The sequence below is a fragment of the Danio rerio genome, chromosome 12, assembly GCF_052040795.2.
Source record: "Danio rerio strain M-AB ecotype USA chromosome 12, GRCz13ab, whole genome shotgun sequence".
Lineage (NCBI taxonomy): Eukaryota > Metazoa > Chordata > Actinopteri > Cypriniformes > Danionidae > Danio > Danio rerio.
In genome coordinates this window covers 4,397,344-4,424,242 of record NC_141032.1, presented here as the reverse complement: position 1 = coordinate 4,424,242, position 26,899 = coordinate 4,397,344, and the positions used below count along the sequence as shown (strand labels likewise).

The 26,899-nt window shown below is 35.2% G+C and overlaps 3 protein-coding genes across 28 annotated transcripts in view; 2 read left to right on the top strand and 1 right to left on the bottom strand.

Moving 5' to 3' along the window:
• Positions 1-26,899, top strand: part of tlcd3bb (TLC domain containing 3Bb) — a 538,378-nt gene that overhangs the window by 364,044 nt on the left and 147,435 nt on the right. The window lies entirely within an intron of this gene.
• Positions 1-26,899, bottom strand: part of nif3l1 (NIF3 NGG1 interacting factor 3-like 1 (S. cerevisiae)) — a 41,807-nt gene that overhangs the window by 5,853 nt on the left and 9,055 nt on the right. For 2 of the 7 annotated variants that reach the window (XM_087275375.1, XM_087275374.1), the window contains exons 4-7: positions 26,211-26,334; positions 23,804-23,942; positions 21,542-21,625; positions 16,901-17,034 (exon numbers count right to left, since the gene is read on the bottom strand). In XM_087275375.1, the coding sequence (XP_087131501.1) occupies positions 16,901-17,034; positions 21,542-21,625; positions 23,804-23,942; positions 26,211-26,334 (481 nt within the window). Of the gene's footprint in view, positions 1-10,459; positions 10,802-10,962; positions 11,548-16,694; positions 17,035-19,428; positions 19,568-21,541; positions 23,179-23,229; positions 23,943-26,210; positions 26,335-26,899 lie in introns of those variants that run through there. The other 5 variants (XR_015503573.1, XM_087275376.1, XR_015503575.1 and 2 more) reach the window with 5 other exon arrangements.
• On the top strand, positions 942-17,717 carry gdpd3b (glycerophosphodiester phosphodiesterase domain containing 3b). Of its 20 annotated transcripts, none has more exons than XR_015503790.1 (12): positions 942-3,165; positions 8,091-8,133; positions 8,205-8,340; positions 8,414-8,459; positions 8,689-8,807; positions 10,660-10,749; positions 11,365-11,498; positions 13,459-13,518; positions 13,593-13,644; positions 13,738-14,152; positions 14,196-14,299; positions 16,372-17,297. XR_015503790.1 is itself a non-coding variant. In XM_087275770.1 (10 exons), exons 1-10 carry the CDS (start codon positions 3,021-3,023, stop codon positions 13,873-13,875), a joined length of 963 nt encoding a protein of 320 aa, XP_087131896.1. In that variant the 5' UTR covers positions 942-3,020; the 3' UTR covers positions 13,876-17,297. The 20 variants fall into 20 exon arrangements, 1 of the variants encoding a protein (XP_087131896.1); XR_015503795.1 differs by adding an exon at positions 16,297-16,354 and having other exon boundaries at positions 13,738-14,299; positions 16,502-17,297; XR_015503789.1 differs by adding an exon at positions 16,225-16,265 and having other exon boundaries at positions 13,738-14,299; positions 16,410-17,297.

Below are 26,899 nucleotides of genomic sequence, written 5' to 3'. Positions count from 1 at the left end.
TTTAACCTTTAAAAGTTTGGAAAAAAGTGACTTCTATGAACATTTGTAATAGTTTAAAGTGATATATTGTCTGGTTTGGAGTTGCAATGGCCAGTAATATTAGCTCCCATTTCTTCAATTGGCTATACAAAACAAACCACTGTTGTCCAATGACTTGCTTAGTTTACCAGGTTAAGCCTTTAAATTGCACTTTAAACTGAAAACTAGTCTCTTGAAAAATACTAGATATTAAAGAAATGAGTTGTTAAAACTTTTATGTTTAAACTAGTGCTGTCAACTTATTAAAAATTAACTAATTAATCACACTTTTTTTTATTATTAGTCGCGATTAATCGCATGTAAAAGACTGAAACTTGTAATTTTGACTATTCAAATGTAAAATTAATGTAAACGCAAGACAAAAACTATTTAAAATCAAAATATAATTGTTTATTAGAATTTTTGTTTAACTTGTAACACAGATTTCTTCATGTAAACAACAAACCTACAATAAACCATCAAGATCCTGGCTTGACAGCCATATTTATTACAGAAATTAAAACACAGGCATGTTAATGCCATTTGAATTTCAAAACAATCAATGCCAATAAAGAAAACACTGATTTCCAACTTAGATTAGAAGTGGACTGCAAAAAAATGCCAAAATACAGGCATTGCAGATATGAAAAATTACAATAATAATAAATTAAATAAGTAAACTGAAACTCATTGAAATTAGTTATTAAAACTATTATGTTTAGAAATGTGTTGAAAAAAATTGCTCTCCGTTAAACAGAAATTGGGAAATGTAATATGCCTTTTCGCAATATAATATTGTAATTTTTTTGTGTGTGTTTATTATTTTTATTATTATAAGTGTTATTATTATTATTCATTTGTTTATTTAATTACAATTTAATTTTATTTACTACTATTTTTATTTTATTTTTATTTTTCATGTGGGGGTCAGAACTCAAATTACATGTATGACAGATACTATCTTTCTACTCAAGGTAATTTTCTGATGTGTTTTTGCACTAAAAATGTTGGTAACACTTTATAATAACTACACACTATAAATCATTTATTAAGCATTAGCAAATAGTGAACTCATTATCTGTTAAGCATTAACTCTACATTAATAAACATTAGTAAGCAGTTTATAACTGCAGCTACAAATGCTCAATTCTTGACTTATAAGCAGCTATATAATGTGTTTAATGACTGTATTTTCATACTTAGTTAATGATTTATTTTTCATTACTAAATTAAGTATCGCATTATTTACAAACTGTTTGTATTTAAGAGTAGTTGAGGGTTTTTAGCATCATTCAGAATGAGTTAGTAAATGATTAATAAACTGTTGAAATCAACATTTGTATGTCTTATTATTCAGGCATTTACTAATAGTTAACTAATATGTTAATAAATGCTTTATTAACTCAACTTCATGCAGTTTTGTGACCTAATCTAAAGTGAGGACTACTCATGCTTTATAAATCCCTTATAAATGACAAATAAAGGCTCAGTTAAATTCTAAACAGGAAAAAAAGACATTATTCATTTCTCTTTATTTAAAGATACACAAACGAAACTGTACTTCAAATGAAAAATCAATCTTTGCAACCTAATCTAAAATAAAATCAGTGTAGAGTTTAAACATTACATCTTATTATATTGTTAAATTATTATATTGTTGTTTTATCCAGGTTTATGTCGTATTTTGACACTCCTGTTATTTTGCAATGTTTAAACTTTACAGTAATTTTACTTTTTAGAAAGATTGCACAGATTATTGTTCATTTGATACTGAGCCTTTAATAGTCATTTATAAGGCATTTATAAAGCATGAATAGTCCTCACTTTAGAATAGGTCACAAAACTGGATGAAGTTAATAAAGCATTTACTAACATATTAGTTAACTATTAGTATATGCCTGAATAATAAGGCAAATAAATGTTGATTTCAATAGTTTATTAATCATTTACTAACTCATTCTGAATGGAAAACCCTCAACTACTCTTAAATACAAACGGTTTGTAAATAATGTGATACTTAATTTAGTAATGAAAAATAAATCATTAACTAAGTATGAAAATACAGTCATTAAACACATTATATAGCTGCTCATAATTCAAGAATAGAGCGTTTGTAGCTGCAGTTATAAACTGCTTACTAACGTTTATTAATGTAGTTAATGCTTAACAGATAATGAATTCACTATTTGCTAATGCTTAATAAATGATTTATAGTGTGTAGTTATCATAAAGTGTAACCAAAATGTTCAATAAAAATATATATTAAAAAAAAAAAAAAACAGAATTGGGGAAAAATAAACAGTGGGACTAATAATTTGGGGGATGGGGGGGCTAATAATTCTGTACGTATAATAATTTGAATAAAATACTGATCTTGAAAAAATTGCATTGAAAAAGTTGCAAAAAGTTTTTCCAAAAAGGGAACATAATATAACATATGACGAGGGATTTTCCAGCAATCATGACATGCACAAAAATGCATGTCTGCCCATGTTTCTCATGAAGCAACTGTCATGCTTTACTCCGACAGCTCTGGTTATAACCAAGCAGAAGTGACTCAGTCAAGTCAGACCTTTAAGATTCATGTGAACACAATCTGAAACTCCAACTAAAACCACAACAGTTCAGATAAAGGATAATAAAACACCAGCTATTTCTCACTTCACACACTAAACGCACATACAAATGAATAAAAACGGATTGTTTTGTAGTCTCCAATATTCTGCTTTCCCAATTTCAACGGAAGCCCGATAAGCTGCGAGATCTGATTTCTTTCTGTTCTGATATCAGCATTAACCACAGGGCTCTTATGCATGATCACATGTCCGCTCAGACAGAATGAACGCTATAAAAGCAGTGCCTGATAAGACATGTAGAGCAAAGCAGGTGGAGGATTTCAAAGAGCACCTGATATTTGCTTTCTACAAACACTTACTCAAGTATACACTCGACTCTGAGAGTCAAAGTGCAGTTAGTGAAGGATTAAGAGGCTCGTTTTAGAAATGGACACCGTGAGCTGGGTCTTACTTCTCTGCTTGGCTGTTTTATTTTACGTCGTTTGTTCGCTGTTTCTGTTACGCTATCCACTCATACTTCATAAGAGGAAACGACTGGAGTTCTACTGCAGACACATTTCACACAGAGGAGGCAAGTGCTGCTTTTATACTCATACACACTGACAGAATTGATGCATTGGATTTACTACAATTTTTAAGGGAAACTGTTTCAAGAGTTCACACTTAGCTGATGATTGATAGTAAAGCTAGTTTGGCGTGCTGTCCCGGGAGAGAGCCCTGAGCTTTTAAGATCCTCGAGCCCTGGGCTCCCTCCTGTTGCAAGGCGAGAGGGGAGTTTGAGCTCAGGTAGATCTCGATGACTCCCCCTCTTGCTTGTTGTAGCTAAGTGACGGATATGTATGCTGAAAAGGTGTACTCAGAGGTTAGCTAATGTATTTTGATTAATTGTTTAGAGTGCTTGTTTTTGAACTGTGGGAGGAAACCGGAGGACCCGGGGAAAACCCAAGCGACCACGGTGAGAACGAGCAAACTCCGCACAGAAATGCCGTCTGGTTTGGAAAGGAATTAAACCAGGGGCATTCTTGCTGTGAGGCAACAGCGCTAATCGCTGGCCACCGTGACGCCTGTTTGAAAGGAGGGAAAGTAGGGTTGGGTGGGGGGGTTTCTTCAAGACGAAGATATTGAAATGAGAAAAGTCTGGTTATTTATAGTGAGTTAAGGATCGTCTGATAGGATAATCAGTCATTAGCTAAAGTTGGAACAGCTGTGAACAATCATAAGCACGTGATCCTCTCGAAATTTGTTTATGAATAAACTTCACTTATTCAGCACAATCTCACGGCAATTCGTAACTTTTTCATTTAGTGGCTAATTCGTATGAATTTGTACGATCTAATTCGTACAATTTAGTACGATTTGCTCATCACCCAGTGAGGGTTGGGTTTAGGGGTGGGGTTAGGTGCCACGCCTTCTTTTTAAAATCGTACCATTTCGTACGACTGAACTCGTACGAATAAGCCACTAAACTGGCAAAACGTAAAATACTTATGTTTTCTCGTGAGATCAGGCTGGTTTATTTGGGCTGGATTTAAACAAAACAAATTACATTGAGCAATCTTAAACTTAATTTGTTTGTTTAAAATCAGCCCGCATAAATTGTTCGCAACCACTTATCTTTAAAAAATGTAGTTTTTTCAGTGCTGTGCATACTATGTTGCGTTAAAGTGGAGTACTTATAACGTTTCTAGGGGTTTTGTTGTCAAATGAAAATTCTGTCATCATTTAGATTAATTTAACTCATCCCAAACCAGAGTTTTATTTTATTTTATTGAACACACAATATGGCGACGCAGTGGCACAGTAGGTAGTGCTGTCGCCTCACAGCAAGAAGGTTGCTGGTTCGAACCTCGACGCAGTTGGCGTTTCTGAGTGGAGTTTGCATGTTCTCCCTGCGTTCGCGTGGGTTTCCTCCGGGTGCTCCGGTTTCCCCCACAGTCCAAAGACATGCGGTACAGCTGAATTGAGTATAGGCTAAATTGTCCGTAGTGTATGAGTGTCTGTGTGGATGTTAGCAGTTCATTCCGCTGTGGCGACCCCGGATTAATAAATGGACTAAGCCGACAAGAGTATGAATGAACAGCATTTTTGTTTTTGTATTTGGTTTTCCCACTGTGGATCTTAATGTTTACTGGTTTCCAACATTCTTCAAACTATCTTCTTTTGTGTTCAGCAGAAGAAAGAAACTTAAACTGGTTTGGAAAACATCAAGGATGAGTAAATGATGACAGAATTAAAATTTTGGGGTGAACTGTCCCTTTAATGTTAACTGGCTCTGCTAGAACTCATTATAAATCACTGTGAAAAAAGCAAGCTTTAGGATAAAATTTTCACATCTCACTATAAAAAAAACATATATAATTTTATATCTTATAGTCTATGTAAAAAACACACAAATATTGAATATTACATGTTATATACAGCTATTTAAAAAATCAAGAGACCACAAAATGATCAGTTTCTCTACTAGATCTATTAGGTTTTTTACATCTTTTTAATTGTTATTAATAAAAACATTATTAATTAAAAGACTCTATTCAATTAGCACAGTTCCACCTCAAAGTATAATTTTTTATTTAAAATCTTTGTTTTGTCACTCTACGTCAAACCATTACAGGTTTTACCTATATTTGTCTGCAACTTCTGAGTCTTAACAATTATTAATATTTAATATGTAACTTTTAACATCATCTTAATTTGATCTGGTAGATTATTTCAGTGTGTTTTTATCATTTTTATAATTTCCTGTAAACTGCTCTTGTGTTTTGAGTAATTAATAATATCATAATTTTTGTATAATCACCTATTCTTCTATATCAGTGGTTCTCAAACTTTTTTCCACCAAGTACCACCTCAGAAAAGAATCGTCTCTCCATGCACCACCATAATGACCGATACGGAAATACAGTAGCGTAATTAAGCAGCTAAAGCTCTGCACAGTTCAAAAACCAGGCAGATTAATTACTATTATTATGAATATTTATTATTGTCAGCCACTTTAACCATTATAAATAATTTGAACATTAAGCATTGTACGGTGCTTACAGGTCAAAAAAATAAATATATAAACGTCAACATTTAAATTAAAATGTGCTTTTAAAAGTTAATAAAAAATTACACTGTTCTTAAAAAGCAAAAAGAAAACTTCTGTACGTAAATGTAAAGTATTATCATTAAGTAGCCTATTCATCAAAACCTGGAAATGTTCCTTGGACCTCATAAATATACAGTAGGCTATATGTCATCGTATTCATATATAAACTCTTTTTGATGAATTTTGAAATATAAGGTGCATGTAAATATGACTTATTTGTATATCTTTGAAATCTAAACATTAGTGTTTATTTTAAATATACCTTTTGAACTTTTAATATTTAAATTAGAAATTAGACCTGCTTACTGAGCGTTAGAGTAGGCTTTGTGTGCCAGAAAAGCAGGTGATTAAATTATACCCGTCAACAATGGGATTATATATAAATACGGGATATGCCCCCAACAACCGTTACAAATATGGGCAGGAAATTAGCTTCAAATGATAGAATACATTAGAAAAATTCAAATAAAATAAAAGGTTTAGCCTTTTATAATCAATTTACTGATCACATCGGTGTTAGCATATTCGTTAAAAGCGTGTTTATTTTTTACTTTAATTATTCAGTGATTCCTCTGCGTACCACTAGTGGTACACGTACCACAGTTTGAGAACCACTGTTCTATATCATTTCACAAAGCATAGGTCAGAATATTTATTTTTATACAAATACACTTGAAGTCAAATATTAATCCCCCTGCTGTAATTTTTTTCTTATTTATATATTTCCCAAATGATGTTAAACAGAGCAAGGAAATTTTCACAGTATTTCCTATAATATTTTTTCTTCTGGAATTATTTGTTTTATTTAGGCATGAATAAAAGCAGGTTTTCTTTAAAATTAAAAATAAAAACATTTTAAGGTCAACAGTTTTAGCGCCCTTAAGGAATACTTTATCTACTGAACAAACCACTGATATACAATGGCTTGCCTAATTACCCTAACTTGCCTAATTCACCTTTTAATTGCACTTTAAGCTGATTACTAGTCTCTTAAAAAAACTAAATATCTAAATAAAGATCTAAATATCTCATCGTGGCAAAGATAAAACAAATCAGTTAATAGAAATGAGTTATTAAAACTATTGTTTAGAAATGTTAAAAAAAAAAGTTTCTCCCAATTAAACTGAAGTTAATAGAGGCTTATAATTTTGATTTATATCAGTTCCGCTGAATTACAATAGAACATTATTTCACTCATATTTGGACATTTTATTTTCACAAAAAATTGTAAAACATTAAGGGCTCTATTTTGACGGTCCATGCACAGAGCACAAAACGCAGGGCGCAAACGCTTTCAGGGCATGTCAGAAGCATTTTTGCTAATTTAAGGACCGGAAAATCCGCTTTGCGCCATGGCGCATGGTCTAAAAGGGTTGAGTTTATTTTCTTAATGAGTTATAGGTGTGTTTTGAGAATAAACAAATTAGAGCCTCATCTCCCATTCCCTTTAAGAGCCAGCTGCGTCACGCCAAGAGCGCATTTTGACGTAAAGTAAGTTCACTTTCGCTTTTGCTCTCGTGGATAAGGAAACCTTTACGCATAGACATCAATTAGCCTATAAATAATTAATTTTGTTTGTTAAGCACAAATATTTGTTTCAAAACTATTTCTAAATTCAGTTCTAATTTCCAGCAAACGAATAAATGAACAATAATGACCAAGTGTGCTCAAAATACTGAGTTATTTCCAAATACACCTGCCATGCCCCATATGGTCTAAAACCTGACAGGTGGGCAAATCTAAGCTTGTTTTTAATAAAACAAATATAAATATGGATATAATAAATAATACTGCTAATAATAATAACATTATACAAAAGCAAATTGAATGAACTGAAAAAGCCTCCCGAGATGAAGAAAGTAAGGCAGTGGTTTTTAAATCTTCATGTAGGCTAGAAATTAAAATGTTTTGTAATATTTTGATCATTTATATTTATATTCTATATATATCCTTATTATATCCTATATATATATATATCCTTAAGATATTATATATTTTTCATATGTAAAGATATTTGCGTATTGCATCTTGTGTGTAGTGTGTAAGCCAGGCGCACTTTGCTCCAGACAATAGACCGACTTTGTTCTGGTCTAAAGAACAGACAATTTACAGTTTCTCAAAATAGCAACGCGCCAAAACACGCCTGCTTTTTTAGACCAGAACGCCTATGGGCGCACATTTGAGCGCAAATGCATTTGCTAATTAAACAGCATGGTGCAACACCTCAAAATGACCCTTGCGCCGAGCTAAAAGTAGCAAAAGAGTATTGCGCCGCGCCTTGCGCCGGGTGTATGATAGGGCCCTAAATCTAAAAGCATTTATTTGAGTCAAATGTAACCTGTATTGTAATATAAAGCTTAATTAATTTAACTTAATTACTTTAATCAATTTTTTTTTGGCTATAGGCTCTGGAGAGAGGATAGAAAACACAATGGAGGCGTTTACACAGTAAGTTCCTCTATTTCTGCCTCTGTTTCTCCTCTTTTCAAGCGTGTGTGTCTGAATTGTATATTTTACAGCGCTGTATCTGCGGGCACTGATATGCTGGAGATGGACTGTCATCTCACACTCGACGGATATGTTGTAGTTTCGCACGATAACAACCTTTTGAGACAAACAGGCGACGACAAAACCGTGTCGTCTCTGAAATTCCAGGTGCGCATTATTAAAGCGATTTCTCTATTTGTGGCTCACTGATGGCTTTTAAATCCTACGGTGTGTGTTTCAGGATTTGCCTCTCTATGAAGAGAAGCTGGAGGTCACTTTTTATGTCGGTAAGTCAATTGTTATGGTTTGACACTGTCGTACTGTATATTAATATAAGGGTTAGTTCACGCAAAAATCTAAATGATGTTATTAATTGTTCACCATCATCTCTTTCCAATCACGGAAATGAAGGATGAACTGAAGTCTCAGGTGATTGGAATGACATAAGGGTGAATAATTACTCATTTTGGGGTGAACTAAGTGCTCTAAATAGTAAATACTGAATGTTTTCTGCAGGACACTACAGCACAGGGAAGGACAGGAGGTTTGTGTTGCTGGAAAACGTCTTGAAGAATTTCCCCAACATGCCAATGACACTCGAGATCAAAGAAAACAACGACTTGCTTATTAAAAAGGTGAGATCAATATTGCTGTATTAGGTTCAGCTGTATTTCAGCATCACATTAATAATACTTCAATTGACGATACTTGACGAATACTTCAAGCTAATACATTTTAGCCATTTGCTAAAACACAGAATTGTTGCCATTTTTGCATTTTTTTGGAAAGAAAAAATGTAAAATCACATAGTCTTAAGTATTCAGACCCTTTGCTCAGTATTTAGCAGAAGCACCCTCTTGATCTAATACTGCAAGATGCAAAAAGTTTTTCACACTTGGATTTGGGCCAATCCTCCTTGTAGATCCTCTCCAGTTCTGTCAGGTTGGATGGTAAACATTGCTGGATGCCATTTTAGGTCTCAACAGAGAGGCTCAACTGGGTTCAGGTCAGGGCTCTGGCTGGGCCATTCAAGAACAGTCACAGAGTTGTTGTGAAGCTACTCCTTTGCTATTTTAGCTGTGTGCTTGGGGTCATTGTCTTTTTGGAAGGTAAACCTTCAGCCTAGTCTGAGGTCCTGAGCACTCTGGAGAAGGTTTTTGTCCAGGATATCCCTGTACTTGGCTGCATTCAACTTTCACTTGATTGCAACCAGTCCTCCTGCACCTGCAGCTGATATACACCACCACAGCATGATGCTGCCACCACCATGCTTCACTGCTCACTGTATTGGACAGGTGATGAGCAGTGCCTGGTTTACTCCACACATACCACTTACGGCCCATTCACACGGGGCTTCAGCGTCAACGCCTGACTGAAGGCGTGTCTGAAGTTTGGGCTGAAGCGATCGTCATAGAAGCGTCAGCCAATGAAATTCAGACAGCAATATGCCACTGTCTAGCTGGTGTATTTGCATACAGCGATCTGATTGGCTGACGCTTCCGTCGGCGCTTGAAAAGTTGAGCTAATCCCAACTTCAGCAGCAAAAAACGCCTCTGAAGCAGCGCCAACGGATCTACAATGCAGTTTGGCAATGCCTGACGTCACCCATTCAAAGTGAATGGGAAGCGTTGACGCTGACGCCCCGTGTGAATGGGGCGTTAGAATTAAGGCCAAAAGGTTATATCTTAGTATCATCAGACTAAAGAATCTTCAGGTGTTTTTTTAGCAAACTTCAAGCAGGTTTTCATGTGTCGGGCCACGTAAAGCCCTGACTGGTGGAGGGCTGCAGTGATGGTTAATTACTACAACTTTCTCCCATCTCCCGACTGCATCTCTGGAGCTCAGCCACAGTGATCTTTGGGTTCTTTACCTCTCTCACCAAGACTACCCTGATAGCTTAGTTTGGCTGGACGGCTAGCTCTAGGAATGGTTCTGGTAATCCTAAACATCTTCAATTTAAGGATTATGGAGGCCACTGTGCTCTTAGGAACCTTAAATGCAGCAGAATGTTTTTGTAACCTTGGCCAGATCTGTGTCTGGCCACAATTCTGTCTCTGAGCTCTTTGTGCAGTTCCTTTGACCTCATGATTCTCATTTGCTCTGACATGCATTGTGAGCTGTAAGCTCTTATATAGACAGGTGTGTGGCTTTCCTAATCAAGTCCAATCGCTATAATCAAACACAGAAGATCACAAGAAACAGACAGCACCTGGGATAAATATATGAGGGTCATAGCAAAGGGTCTGAATACTTATGACCATGTGTTTTTTCAGTTTTTCTTTTTTATTAAATCTTACATGATTTAAGCAAATGGCTGCAAAATAACAAAGAGGGAAGCATGTAACCCCCTTACATGTTTCCCTTTGTTATTTTGCAGCCACTACTTTCTGTACCAACTGTATATATCAAATACTATCTAAATAACATTGTGAGTTGAGTTTTTTAGCTGCTTCTCCCATTTATCTGTACATTTTCTGTTTTTGTTAGGTCTCTAATCTTGTGCATAAATACGGCAGAGAACACATTACAGTCTGGGCTTCTGAAGAGCATGAAGTCATGGCTAAATGTCTGAAGCAGGTACAGAAGTGTGTTTCTTTATATACAGTTGAAGCCAGAATTATTAACCCCCCTGTTTTTTTTCCCCCAATTTCTGTTTTGTTCTGGGAAGATTGTTTCAGAACATTTCTAAGCATAATAGTTTTAAAAACTTATTTCTAATAACTGATTTATTTTATTTCCATGATGACAGTAAATTATATTTTACTAGATATTTTTAAGACATTTCTATACAGCTTAAAGTGACATTTAAAGGCTTAACTAGGTTAATAAGGTGAACTAGGCAGGTTAGGGTAATTAGGCAAGTTATTGTATAACGATGGTTTGTTCTATAGATTATCAGGAGAAAAAAAATTAGCTTAAAGGGGCTAATAATTTTGTCCCAAAAATGGTTTTTAAAAAATTAAAAACTGCTTTTATTCTAGCCGAAATAAAACAAATAAGACTTTCTCCAGAGGAAAAAATATTATCAGACATACTGTGAAAATTTCCTTGCTCTGTTAAACATCATTTGGAAAATATTTAAAATCAAAATCAAAAGGGGGCTAATGATTCTGACTTCAGCTGTAAATCTGTGATCACTGAGCACTAGCCTTTCTCCTTGGCTTATCATACATGTGTTCTTTCTGTTTCTAGAACCCGTCCATGCCCTATATGTTCACAATGAGGCGTGTAATAATGCTTTTATTGCTCTTCTACACTGGACTCCTTCCCTTTGTCCCTCTGGGTGAAAGTGTGCTGATGTTTTACCTGCCTAGAATCATCAACAGGTCACTGCATTCCCTACTCACATACACTGCAGAAATTCCCCTGCACAAACTGTTAAAAGAAGAGAATTATTTCTTCCAAATGTCTCATTTAATTCAGAGTTAAATTCAAAAGAACTTCAAAAAAAATTCAGAGAAGTAATAAAAGTGTGGAAAAGTATAGAAATATGATAACTGAATACAATTTAGTCATTTAAGACCTACTGGTTTGTCTGTACAATCAAATCTTCATCTTTATAAAGTTTCCATTCGATGTTGCATGTATTATAAATAAGATGTTAATTTGAAAACTAATTCATCTATAAAAGAAATGGAGTAAATGACTGGCTTTCTCCACAACGACAATACAATTATCCATAATTGAACATTTACATACTTCTAAAAGTTATGCATCGTTAAGGGATTATGTTCGGCAACCTTTTATTTTATTTTATATTTATTTAGAGATATACTTACTGGCCACTTTATTAGGTACACCTGTTCAACTGCTCGTTAACACAAATTTCTTATCAGCCAATCACATGGCAGCAACACAATGGGTTTAGCCATGTAGACATGGTCAAGACGATTTGCTGCAGATCAAACCGAGCAACCATGTCCATCTATTTATGACCACAGTGTACCCATCTTCTGATGACTACTTCCAGCAGGATAACGCACCATGTCATAAAGCGCGAATCATCTCAGGCTGGTTTTTTGAACATGATAATGAGTTCACTGCACTTAAATGGCCTCCACAGTCACCAGAGCTCAATCCAATAGAGCACCTTTGGGATGTGGTGGAACGGGAAATTTGCATCCTGGATGTGCAGCCGACAATTCTGCAGCAACTGCGTGATGCTATCATGTCAATATGGAGCAAAATCTCTGAGGAATATTTCCAGTACCTTTTTAAATCTATGCCATGGAGGATTAAGGCAGTTCTAAAGGCAAAAGGGGGTCCAACCCGGTAATAGTAAGGTGTACCTAATAAAGTGGCCAGTGAGTGTGTGTATATATATATATTTATTTATTTTTTTTCCCCCACTGGTTATATGTTTCTAAAAAATCAATAAGAACCAAGTATTTAAAAAAAAAAAGCAATTCATCGAAAATCCAAAGGTATTGCTAAATAGGTCATGTAACAATAAGTTCCCATTAGATAACTAAATTGTGTTAAACTGATGGAATTATTACTATTATTATTATTAGAGAACCTTTTAAAGGTCCACCAACGTTAATGATAAAACGTTTCAATCACGCATTAATAAACGTAAAAATCAACATTCTGATCAATAAATTATTTAAACCTGTATTTATCCCATGACTTCTTAAAATTCAAGATTCCGATTGGTTGGAGGATGTGCATTAAATCTATTCAAGCACACAGCTAGTTATAGTCCGTTTTGATCACAGCACTTCCCCCTAACCATTTGTTGTAACTATGGCAATTGCCATGAGTGACAGTTGAGCCTCAACACTTTACACTTGAGTTAAAGTATGCATGAACTGGAAGCTGTTACCATTTTTGGTTCATATTGTGATGGAGTTCCTAGAGAAGCGGAATATTAAATGAGAAAACAGTGGGCGTGGCTTGTTTTTTCTACCTCGAGCTGATTGGATGTATAAAGTAGGCATTTCATTCAGAAAGATTGGGAAATGGGTTTTAGAAGAGTTATTACAACCTGACAGACTTCTGTTTCAGTTTGTCGACAAAACTGTGAGCTGGAGGGGCGTGGTTAAGTATGTTAGCCACGCCCAATTCCTCAGACAATTCATTGAGAATTTAACTGAAAAACTACAAATGTGAGCTAACAAAATCAATACGGCTAGTTTTGATTTCCAGTGTACTTTAACATGAACTAACAACTAAACTATTTATAAAACATCTATAGATAAAAAAGTCTGAAGTATTAAACTAAAGTATTTAACAATAATATTTCACATTTATTGCATTTCACTAATAGTACTTTCGATCTTTTAGGACGTATATTCCAGAGGAAGCCTATATGAAGAATAGATTTGTTGTGTATCTGCTTCAGAAGTAAGTGGAACTCCTCAACACAAACGTTGACATTTGTTATTCAGTGTGTGATTGTGTTTATTGTTGACACTCAGGTTGATCACGTGGAAATCTTTGTTTGAACACTTGATCAAACGGGGCCTGCAGGTGAATATGTGACACTTCTTGGCTCTGTGAAGCTGAATAAATGCTCTTAATTTAAAGTAACAGATTTAATTGAGTGTCATTTCGCCATCTCAGGTGCAGCTGTTTGTGTGCAATGAGGAGACCGATATGGCTGCTGCGTTTGCAATGGGAGCGACAGGAGTAATGACCGACTATCCGACTGTCCTGTCTGACTACATCCGAAAACACCCTCCACCTCCTGCAGTTTACTAGAGATTACAAGGGCCACAGTGAACACTGCCTTACTAGTAGATAAATAAATGCATCTTTAAAGGGATAGTTCACACAAACATACACAAAAAAATTACTCAGGTTTTTTTTTTTGGTAAACCAAAAAAAGATATTGTGAAGAATGTTCGGTATCAACTGACTTCCATAGTAAGAAAATCAAGGTTACAATACAAGTCAATGACTATCAGTTTTCTAACATTAATCAAAATATCTTCCTAATGAACCGAAAGGAAAACATTTAGAAGAATGTTGCAAATCGGTAGCCACTGACTTCCACAGTATATTTTTTCATACTGTGGAAGTCAATGGCTACTAGTTTCCGATTTTCTTCAAAATATCTTCCTGTTAAACCCAAAAATAAGATATTTTGAAGAATGTCGTAAACCGGTACCTATTAACTTCCATAGTAAGAAAATAAAGGTTACAATGAAACTCAATGGCTATCAGTTTCTGACATTCTTCAAAATATCTTTGTTAAACCAAAAAGAAGACATTTTGAAGAATGTTGCAAACCGGTAGCCATTGTCATCCATAGTAAGAAAATAAAGGTTACAATAGAAGTCAATGGCTATCAGTTTTTGACATTCTTCAAAATATCTTCCTTTTAAACCCAAAAATAAAATATTTTGAAGAATGTTGCAAACCAGTAGCCATTGACTTCCATAGTCAAAAAAAAAGATACTATGGAAGTCAATGAGTATCAGTTTTTGACATTCTTCAAAATACCTTCCTGTTGAACTTGAAAGGAAGATATTTTGAAGAATGTTGCAAACCGATAGCCATTGATTTCCATAGTAGGGAAAAAAAAAGCTAGTATGGAAGTCAATGGCAATCGGTTTCTGACATTCTTCAAAATATCTTCCTGTTTAATCAAAAGGAAGATACTTCGAAGAATGTTACAAACGGGTACCTATTGACTTCTATATTAGGACAAAAAGATACTATGGAAGTCATTGGCAATCGGTTTCTGACATTCTTCAAAACATCTTACTGTTGAATAAAAAAAGAAGATATTTTGAAGAATGTTGCAAACCAGTAGCCATTAACTTCCATAGTAAGAAAATAAAGGTTACAATAGAAGTCAATGTCTATCAGTTTCCAACATTAATCAAAATATCTTCCTTTTGACACAGTTCATTGTTCATCAACAATTCAATATTGCAAACCGGTAGCCATTGACTTCCATAGTAAAAAAAAAAAAAAAAGATACTATGGTTAGTCAAGGAGTATCAGTTTCTGACATCCTTCAAAATATCTTCCTGTTAAACCAAAAGTAAGATATTTAGAAAAATTATGTAAATCGGTACCCATTGACATCCATAGTAGGGAAAAAAAGATACTATGGAAGTCAATGGCAATCAGTTTCTGACATTCTTCAAAATATCTTCCTGTTAAGCCCAAAGACAAGATATTTTTAAATAATTTGGCAAACCAGTAACCATTGAATTCCATAGTATGAAAAAACACTGTGAAAGTCAATGGTTATCAGTTTCCAACATTCTGTGGAAGTGGCTTCCGGTTTACAACATTCTTCAAAATATCTTCCTGTTAAAGCAAAAGTAAGATATTATAAAGAATGTTGCAAACATGTAGCCACTGACTTCCACAGATGAAAAAAAAAAAGATTTGACGGAAGTCAATGGGTATCAGTTTCTGACATTCTTCAAAATATCTTCCTGCTGAACCAAAAGAAAGATATTTTGAAGAATGTTATAAACCGGTAGCACTGACTGAAAAAAAAGTAGTATAGAAGTCAATGTCGATCGGTTTTCAACATTCTTCAAAATATCTTCCCGTTCAACCAAAAGCAAGATATTTTAAAGAATGATGCAAATGGTAGACTTTGACTTCCATAGTAGGAAAAAAGACACTATAAAAGTCGAGTGCAATCAGTTTCTGACATTCTTCAAAATATCTTCCTGACTGTTAAACCAAAAGTAACATATTTTGAAAAATGTTGTAAATGGGAGATAGTCAAACCGATAGGCATTGGCTTCCACAGCATCTTTTTTTTTCCTAATATGGAAGTCAGTGGCTACCGGTTTGCAACATTCTTCAAAATATTTCCCTTTTTGTTCAACAAGAAGATATTTTAAGGAATGTCGCAAACCAATAGCCATTGACTTCTATAGTGTTTTTTCCTACTATTGAAGTCAATGGCTACCAGTTTGCAACATTCTTTGAAATATCTTGCTTTTGGTTCAACAGGAAGTTATTTTGAAGAATGTCCAAAACTGATAGCTATTGACTTCCATAGTATCTTTTTTTTTTTGGTTCAACAGGAAGATATTTTGAAGAATGTCCAAAGCTGATAGCTATTGACTTCCATAGTATCTTTTTTTTTGGTTCAACAGGAAGATATTTTGAAGAATGTCCAAAACTGATAGCTATTGACTTCCATAGTATCTTTTTTTTCTTTGGTTCAACAGGAAGATATTTTGAAGAATGTCCAAAACTGATAGCTATTGACTTCCATAGTATCTTTTTTTTTGGTTCAACAGGAAGATATTTTGAAGAATGTCACAAATCGATAGCCACTGACTTCCATAGTATCTTTTTTTCTTTGGTTCAACAGGAAGATATTTTGAAGAATGTCCAAAACTGATAGTTATTGACTTCCATTCCTTTTTTCCTTCTATGGAAGTATCTTCCCCTCGGTTCAACAGGTACATTGTATACAACAGATTTACGAGCAAAGTTTTGATCATGTAGATCAATCAGTGGCCTTAAAGACTTGTGTATTAAATATGATGTAGTAAGTTTCATGGGGTTAAAATGCAGTAAACTCAATTGCGTAAAAAAAAAAGCTAGATGATATGGTTTATTTCACTTGTTTATAGGACAATGTTACTGTCGCACTTACAAACTCCAGGTCACACATTGAATATTCTTTGTGATATGCATATATGCAGTCCAGTATGGCTGAATTACACAGTAAACGGCTGTGAGAGTGAGATCAGACCACCTGTAGTGGATCTCGGTCAGTCTGAGAGATCACTATGCTAACCGTGTGGTCCAGTCGAGCGCTTAGTCTCTCTCTGAAAACACCCAGAAAGCCTCTCTCGCTGTTGCTGTGCTCGCTGAGGATCACGCTGGTGCCTTTAGAAACCGCATCCAGCACCTCATGATGGGACATCTCACCTGAATGACAAACAGATGACGCATTTGTGATTGCACTTTACTTTAATGGGCTCCTATTTTACCCCTTTTACAAGACGTAAGATTAGTGAATGGTATCTCCAGAATGTGTCTATAAAGTTTCAGGTCAACACACACACATACACAATTAACTTTGCACTGTTTTTGCACGTCTACTTGCAGCAAAGGTGACAAGTTAATATACACTGCTGTATGGATTTCCATTGTGCTACTGTACAAAATAAACCTGATTTAACAGTATCAAACTGGGACTCCTGGTGAAGCACTCCCTATACAGTTGTACTGACACTATTGGCTCGTTTCCACTGACTGGTACAGTACGGTACGGTTCGGATCGGTACGGGTCACCTTTATCAGGCTTGAGTTTCCACTACCAAGGGTCCCCTTTTGGTGGGCGTGGTGTATGACAAAGTTTCAGTCGACGTCATTTTCGCTCGAGAAAAAGTCTACAATAAAGCTGTACGGGTCGTTCACATATCATATGAAAAGCACTTCTCACAAAACAGATGCTTTATACACATAAATACTTGTGTATAAATGTTTATTACTAACTTTTCTATAAACAGGACTTGATTATAACTGCAGATCAATGACGGTGTGAAATAGCCTACTGTAACGTCTGTAATTATATTAAATAAATAAATAAATGAACATATATGAACACATACAGACCCTTACAGTCTCCGATATGTTACCAACTACAGAAGAACTACACAAAGCAGACATTTCGTCGTTAATTAGGTTCAAAACAACACAAAGTATAGCCTACAGCCAGTGCAAACCTTTCATCTGTGTCTGTAATCTTCAGCAGCACATGAAGCCTCTGTTAGAGAGTCATTCCATCATTCCCAGTTCATATTAGTCCAAAAGGTGATAATAAAGATTAAAACAAGGCAGTTTGTTCACGTTTGCTGAAGAAATAACGTGCTCCTTGGCTTCGCCTTTTTTTTCGCGCCCCACTCTCGCGTTTGTCCTTTTCTTTCTGAATGTGTCTCTCGCGTTTGTCAGCTTCTCACAGGATCGGGTTTCCAAAGCTTGTCAATAATCAAGTGCATGTTATTATTATCAGCTCAAGAAGTTTGTTATTTCAGATATAGTCGCGCGGCGAGCGCAAGAAAGAAAAGCGAAACCACTCGGGCTTCAGACTACGCGGCACAGGGTGAATCCGCTCTTCTCCATGGCTTTGTGGCTGTTTATCATGACGACGACAGGGTTTGTTTGCAGGATCGACCATGGCTGCATATCTATTTATAATTCCGCTGTAATCTCTCGCTGTGTATTTCAAACATGGAGGGTCCTTTGTTTACATTCTGGCTTGTTGAGTCTACGAATGACGTATCTCTGTAAACCAATAGCGTTCAGCTGCGCGTGTAGCTCCACCTTTTGGGACCCTTTCTGCAGTTTGGGACCCTTTCGAAAGGGTCCCGGAAAAGTGGTACGGTATGGTTTGGTTCGGTACGCCTTTTGACAGTGGAAACGGCCATAAAAGCGTACCAAACCGAACCGTACCGTACCACTCAGTGGAAACGGGCCATATATGACTTAGACCAGTGGTTCTCAAAAGTTTTTCACAAAGTACCACCTCAGAGAAAAAAGTATCACCACCATAATGTATTGAAATATAGTAGCATAGTAGGCCTAATTAAGCAGCCAAAGCTCTGCACAGTTAAAAAATGAGGCAGATTAATTTCTATTATTATGAATATTGATTATTGTCAGCCATTTTAAACATAATAAATAGCTTGAACGTTAACTCTGTTGTGTGCTTACAGGTAAAACAATAACTAATGTTTAAATTAAAATGTGCTTCTAAAAGTTCATTAGAAATGGCATTGATCTTAAAAATTAAAAAGAAAACTGCTGTATTTACATGTAAAGTATTAACATATACATACTTTCTTATTCATCCTATTCACAAAAAAACATGGAAATCTTCCTTGGACCTCATGAATATAGGCTATTTGAGATCATATTCATTTATAAAATGTTTTTGAAAAAAATTAAATAGATGTTGCACGTGATTTATTTGTATATCTTTGAAATCTAAACATTAACCTTCAATGTATGATTTGGATTTACATATTTAATTTAGAAATTAGATTTGCTTACTGCGTGTTACAGGCTTTGTGTTTCACAAAAGCAAGTCATTAAACCAAACCTGTCAACATTGGGATTTAAAAATACAGGATACACCATTACCCCCAACAACCGTTACAAATATGGGGAGGAGATTAGCTTCAAATGATAAAATACATAACAAACGGAAGAAAATTGAAAATAAAATAAAAGGTTTAGCCTATTAAAATCTATTTACTGATCACATTGGTGTTATTGTAAGTGTCAAAGGGTTAAAAGTGTGTTCATTTTTTTTTTCTTGAATTATTCAGCAATTCCTCCACGTACCACTAGAAGGAAGCCTGCGTACCACTAGTGGTACACGTACCAGTTTGAGAACCAATTACTTTCAGCGGTTATATAATTACATATACAGTTGAAGTCAGAATTATTAGCCCCCCTTAGGGTTGTAACGGTATGAATTTTTTACGGTATGATAATCGTCTAAAACAATACCACGGTTTGACGGTTTCGCGGTATACGGTATTAAATAGTAATTCTCATAGCAAAGACCCTGAAAAGAATAAGAACACGTTTTCTGACTGAACAAAGGTTTTATTTCAACAAACTTTTGAAAGAACCATTTTAATACAACTATAGAAGTCTTTTATAAAAATAAACTGAAAAATCTCCCATTTTAATAAATTAAATTAGAAGGAATAAACAAGCAAGGTCTTTTAAGATTAGACAAAAATAAACTTAAACTGTCCTTCCTTATAAGCAGGATAAATGGGAGACCAAAAGTGCAATACCAAGTTTATGGCTGTAAACATGTATTTAAAGCGTTGTTTTTTTTTCAGTCTAGGTTGTGATGAAGAAATGTAAGCATGTTGAGATTTTCAGGACTTAATCTTGACCGCTGAGGTGAGAGAATGTGTCCACTTGTACAATGAACAAATAAAAAAATAAGAAAATAATAAATAATGTGTCAAAGTCCAAATAAACATGGTGCAAATCCTCAGTAAAAAAATAGATATAAATATTTACTATACTATAAATAGTTACATAACGAAACTAGATTCAATATGGAGCATCCTTAGGGTTTATGTGTCAGCATGGATATGGTTGTCTGTGGATATGGATTTGGATATGGTTGTCTGCAATGCAGACAAACACCTGCACCTTCATTTGCGTCTTTTGAAAACAGCAAGAGCAGCAGTTCGTCTTTGCTGTGTCACTGTTTTGTCATGTTTCTGTGCTGCTGTGCATGCAAAAGTACTTAGTATGAGAATTATTTCATGCAAACCTTTTTTTTTGCGTTTTTTTAGCCGCGCATAAATGTATGCCTATCTCTCATTCCGTGTTGTTCAAAACGCTCATTGATGGTCCACAAACAAAAGCGAAACTTATGCTTATTGGTTGTGATATAGCGAGTTTGAACCAATCTGGGCATGGAGGAGGGACAATGCATCAATGTATCATGTCTGGTTTGTCCGGAGACACAGTGACGAGCGTTTCTTTGTCAAATCAGCGTTGTCAAATTTTGATGACGTAATCGCACTGATTCCGGAGCCTCTGAAAGTCCGCGAATGTTATGTGATACAGCACTTATTAAACATTTAAGAGCAATACTTATTTTTAGCCGCGGGTGGCTGTCTCGGTCTTTAAGGGTTAAAACCGTTGATATGCAATTGTTCATGGTATGATAATCGTGCACGTTCAAATCGTGGTAGACCGTCATACCGGTATATTGTTACAACCCTAGCCCCCCTTTAATTTTTTTTTTTTTCTATTTAAATATTTCCCAAATGATGTTTAACAGAGCAAGGAAATTTTTACAGTATGTCTGATAATATTTTTTCTTTTGAAGAAAGTCTTATTTGTTTTATTTCGGCTAGAACAAAAGCAGTTTTTAATTTTTTAAAACACATTTTAAGGTCAAAATTATTTTTGATAGTCTACAGAACAAACCATCGTTATACAGTAACTTGCCTAATTATCCTAACCTGCCTAGTTAACCTAATTAACCTAGTTAAGCCTTTAAATGTCACTTTAAGCTGTATAGAAGTGTCTTGAAAAATATCTAGTCAAATATTATTTACTGTCATCATGACAAAGATAAAATAAATCAGTTATTAGAAATGAGATATTAAAACTATTATGTTTAGAAATGTGTTGAAAAAAAAATCTTCCCTCCGTTAAACAGAAATTGGGGAAAAAATAATTCAAGGGGGCTAATAATTCTGACTTTAACTGTATATATAGACCTTTCCGGAAAATTGCCAGTAATTTTCCGGAAAGGTCTATATATGTGAAAGAGGCTACTGACACCTTAAAATATCACCTAGTTTGTTTGCATTAGGAACTGTTGTTATTTGTTGTTCTATCACTTATAAATTGATAATAAATTCCTTTTTTGATGTCTGTGACGTACCAGTGATGTAGAGGTCTGCTGTTACTCCTTGTATGACAGAAGCTCCAGAACCGGCACACACTGCAACCGTCTTCACCATCGAGTCTACAACATCACATAAATAATGCGCTTATTGAGGATTATGTAACTCTGGACTATTATTCAATACGCAAAGCCATGAAAATAATGGAAATTACAAAGATAGACTTTTAAAAATCACTCTAAATGCAATACAATACAATTATTTATTCGTTAATTACTTCAGTTTCTGAATAAATAAAATTGTAGCTTTATTTCTTTCTAACTTTTAAAACATACAAGAGGGAATAAAAAAGCTAACTGTTTTTTGTAAGAAATAAACATCTAATACACATACCTATGTGCATTTAACATGCAATTATTATTCTATCACCTAAAAACTGCAGAGTGTGCATTTCATAAACAGTTATCATCCTACGGTTATTGGTGCTGTGTGCTTAATCTTGGTTTGAATTGGCCCTAAAGGGATAGTTCACCCAAAACTGAAAATTCCATGATTTATTCACCCGTCACTTGATCCAAAACTGAAAACTTGAATAATAGTGTTTCTTTTGTATTTAACAGAAAAAAAAGAAACTCATAAACATTTGGAAATACTAAATCGGGTAAATAGTGAGGTCTTTGTGTTTGGGGTGAACTATCCCTTGAAATAAGCTATTTCCAGTAGATGTATGAACATTTTGATTCATTTGCCATTATAGGTAAATGACTAAAAGACTAACTACAGTGAGTGCAATAAATTAAAAGCTATTTGTGATAGTTTATGAATACAATAACACATTTAAATAATGTAGCAACAAATGGCTGACCACAATGTCGCCATTTACTTAGGGCTGCTCGATTATGGAAAAAATCATAATCACGATTATTCAAAATCAGTTGAAAATCAGTTGAAGTTAAAATTTTTCATCCTACTGTGAATTTATTTTTATATATAAATATTTCCCAAATTATGTTTAACAGAGGTTTTTTTTTTTTTTTTTTTAACAGTATTTCCTATAATATTTTTTTCTTCTGGAGAAAGGCTTATTTGTTTTGTTTCAGCTAGAATAATAGCAGGTTTGAATATTTTTAAAGCTATTTTAATAGCTCGATATTATTAGCCCCTTTAAGCAATATATATGTTTGATTGTCTGCAGTAGAAACTACTTTTATACAATGACTTGTCTATTTACCCTAATTAAGCCTTTGAATGTCAATGTAAGCTGAATACTAGTATCTTGAAAAACATCTAGTAAATTATAATGTGCTGTCATCATAGCAAAGATAAAAGAAATCAGTTATTAGAAATGAGTTATTAAATCTGTTGTTTAAACTGCGCTTTAAGCATCTTCACTGTATTTTTGATTTTATTATTGATTAATAATAAAAACAGTCGGCAGCAGCAGGAATATCGCACGCTGTCACTTTAAGAATAGTGCGGCTCTGATATGGTTTTTCTTTCACGTGTCTTTTGATTCTCTACTTGTTTGTTTATTACACAAATGAGGGTTAATATGAATAATCACTAAACACCGCGCTCTGATACAAATGTGCATGTCTTGACCATTAAAGCGCTCACATTAAGATTCCGTTAGATGTGTGTGTGCTCTGCATTCCGAGGCTAAGCGCGGCGCACGCTAACACACACACACACACGCTACCTGTCCGAGGCTATGCATGGCGCGCACACACACAACAGCACGTGCTCTTTTGCGCTTTAAAAACATGAATAATGCGCATCCCGTGCTGCAAAAGTTACATTTCAGCTCATGCTTTTAGTCATTTTCACGTGGAACTGAGCTTTGCAGAGGCAAAGCGTTTTCACATGTGAACAACTGGAAAGGGGGCGGTACGTGGTGAAATAATCGTTTATCTCGATTAATGCTTTTTCATAATCGTTAGAAGCCGAAATCGTAATCGGATTTTTCGATTAATTGCACAGCCCTACATTTACTCAAACTAAAGTGTGTCCCGAATCTTTGCGACTCTGTTTTTCAGTTAAACACAAAAGAAGATATTTTGAAGAATGTTGGAAACCAGAAGCCGTTAACATCAATATTAGCAAAAATAAACATCAACAGCTATTTTTTTCTCAACATTCTAAAGTATATCTTATTTTGTGTTCAACGAAAGAAAGAAACTCAAACAGGTTTGGATCAAGTAGACGGGGAGTGCATTTTCGAGGCAACTGTCTATGTACAGTGAAAGTACAGTAATTGTAAAAATGGCCATGTTAAAATATGAATATTTCGGCTGTTTCACCTAATGTCTGCTGGTCCCCCAAGGCCAGTCTCAAATGAGGCAAACCCAAGTGTGTTTTCATCTTCTGCACTGCTGTAGAAACAGACACTGGTTCCTCCAGAACACTGAGTCGACCCTGACCACAGCCCAACAGAGGAGGCTGCAGTGGAGGAACAAACAGAAGAAACAGCCAATCAAATGCACTGCCACCATTTTGTACTCAAAGTGAATATATTTAGCTTCTGAAAGTATCTTATGCTCACCAAATCTACATTTTTAAAAACATTTTTATTTAATTAAATACAATAAAGTCAGTAATACTGTAACTATTTTAAATGATACTGAAATCATAACATTTTAACATTTAAAATAACGTTTTTCTAATTGAAATTATATTAAGGTGTAATTAATTCCTCTTTTGCAAAGCTGCATTTCAGCATCAGTCCAGTCTTTGGTGTCACATGCTTTGCATTTTGCACAACACAACGGTAAATTAAAACCAGAAAACCTTTTATGCATGTATTTGCATCATGAATATGACTAAAACAGAGTATTGTGCATGGATCCATGTGTTAACCAGTTAAACTCCAGTGCTATTTTGGGATTTCCGCCTGGATTTTGCCTACCCAAATTTAAAGCTTCCCAAATCCACATGCAGAGGTGTAAATATTTGGTATAATTTTAAAGAAAACCCTTTGAGTTAAACCTTATTTTTGTAGGGTAGCTTGATTTTTAGATTTATTATTATTTCTATTATTTTCATTCATTCATTTTCCTTCGGCTTAGTCTCTAATTTATCAAATGTCGCCACAGCGGAGTGTCACGTCTATTATTATTTTATGTGTTTTTATTCATTCATTTTCTTGTCGGCTTTATTAATCTGGGGTTGCCACAGCGGAATCAACCGCCAACTTATCCACCAAGTTTTTACGCAGCGGATGCCCTTCCAGCTGCAACCCATCTCTAGGAAACATCCACACACACACTCATACACTATTGACATTTTCGCCTACCCAATTCACCTGTACCGCATGTCTTTGGGCTGTGGGGAAAACCGGAGCACACGGAGGAGAACATGCAAACTCCACACAGAAACGCCGACTGAGTCGAGGATCGAACCAGCGACCTTCTTGCTGTGAGGCGACAGCACTACCTACTTCGCCACTGCCTCGCCTATGTGTTTTTAATTATTTTTATTATTGCATTTTATTTGCATTCATTCTTGTATGTATCTTTTACTGCGGCACATTTTATATGTCAGTGCCTTGAGATGGTATTTTTAAAGGTGCTATATAAAAATAAAGTTTATTATGAATCTTGCACACTGACTCTTATCAAAAATGTAAAGAACAAACATTTTAGTACCAACATGCCGATCTGCAGTGCCATAAATGTGTTAATATTACCTACATTCATATTATTTTTCAGTTTTTTTTTTTTAAATGAATAAATAGAAAAATTGTATTTTAGTAAAACAAAAAGTAATGCGTGATTTTAAAATAATTAATTTATATGGTAACTGCCACTTTCACACAGTGATACCGGTAAATATCTGGAAAATTTCCGGAACGACTTTACCGGTATATTCAAAAAAGCGCTGTTCACACAGGCGAGGACGTTACGGAAATTTTCCGGAAAAGAGCATTCACACATCCATTCCAAAATACCGGTAAATTCTGACATCATTCACCACAAATGAGCCTTAAACGGCTGCGCTTGTATTTGTAAACATTTGACTAAATTACAAACTCTGTGGATGATCAATATTGTGAACAACTTTCGCAGGATCACTTTCGCATGTCGAGATGTTCATAATATGTGCGTGTGCGGGCGCTCATAGGCGCACGCAAAGCTTGAAGGTAATCAAACAACGGCTTATCATAAGCATCTCATCGATGATTATTTACACAGTTGGCATTAGGAAAAACATATAAACGAGATCTGACTAACTTCTAGCAGCTAAATGTGTCTGGAAAAATATTCAAAGGCTTTTATTCTCATGAACTGTGCGGACGTAAATGCGTCTGACTGTTGTGATTGGCTAAAGCAGACGTCTCACGTCAGCACGTTCTAGACGTGCACGCGCTTATTACGGTAATCTTCCTTCTGCATTCACACAGCGCAGCATTCCGGCAAATTGCCGGTAATGTTACAACTTCTCTTTCCGGAAAATAGCCAGAACGAATTTACCGGTATTTTCAAAAAGGACCTGTTCACACATACAACCTTTCTGAAAAATTGCCGGCAATTTTCCGGAAAGGTCTGTATGTGTGAAAGGGGCTAACAACTCATTTATTTCAGGTCGCATTTAATTGATATAACGTTTTCTGTCAATTTTCACATCCTTGCTGCATAAAATTATTTCTAAAAAGTCAAATATGACAAATAATAAATAAAAAAACAGTGATGAACGTGGTCATTCCCTCACCTGTTGGACTTGTGTGATGTTCAGGGATTTGCTGGTGTGTGGATGTGAAAGCAGAATCTGCACCGCACCAGTCAACGCTGAGCTCCTACAGGTCAGATTCACCTGCTGTCCTCCACTCTCACTTCTGAACATGAACATATAACAGTGTTAAAATAGATACCAATGCATGCATAGTTGCTTGGGATGTATGATATTGAAAAAAAAGTGCTATATTTAGACTTTCTGCTATTTCTAATGCAACATTTCACCAGCTAACTTGAATATCTCTATCTGGAAAGATTTATTGTTTTATGTTTTATTGCCATATCAGCAGCATTGGCTATGCTCTTGTGTCTAGTACTCTTGAACACCTTGATTAGTTGGGTCAGCAGTGATTGATTAAGATTGAATCAAAACTGTGCAGAGCATCTCTAAAATATACAACTCCTTGCTCACGTCTCATACTTCTACATCTGAAAATTTGCGTTTTATTAGGGCTAGGGATCTTAACATAGACATAGAAGAAGATATTTGGTCAACAATTTTACAAAAGGTCCATACATCGTCTGTATGTGCTCGCCATGGGATTCTACAGTGCAAAGTAGTTCACAGAGTTCACTGGTCTAAGTGTAAACGGGCTCGCATGTTACCTGCCATGGATCCAACCTGTGACAAATGTCATGCTGAACCTGCAAATCTAGTTCACATGT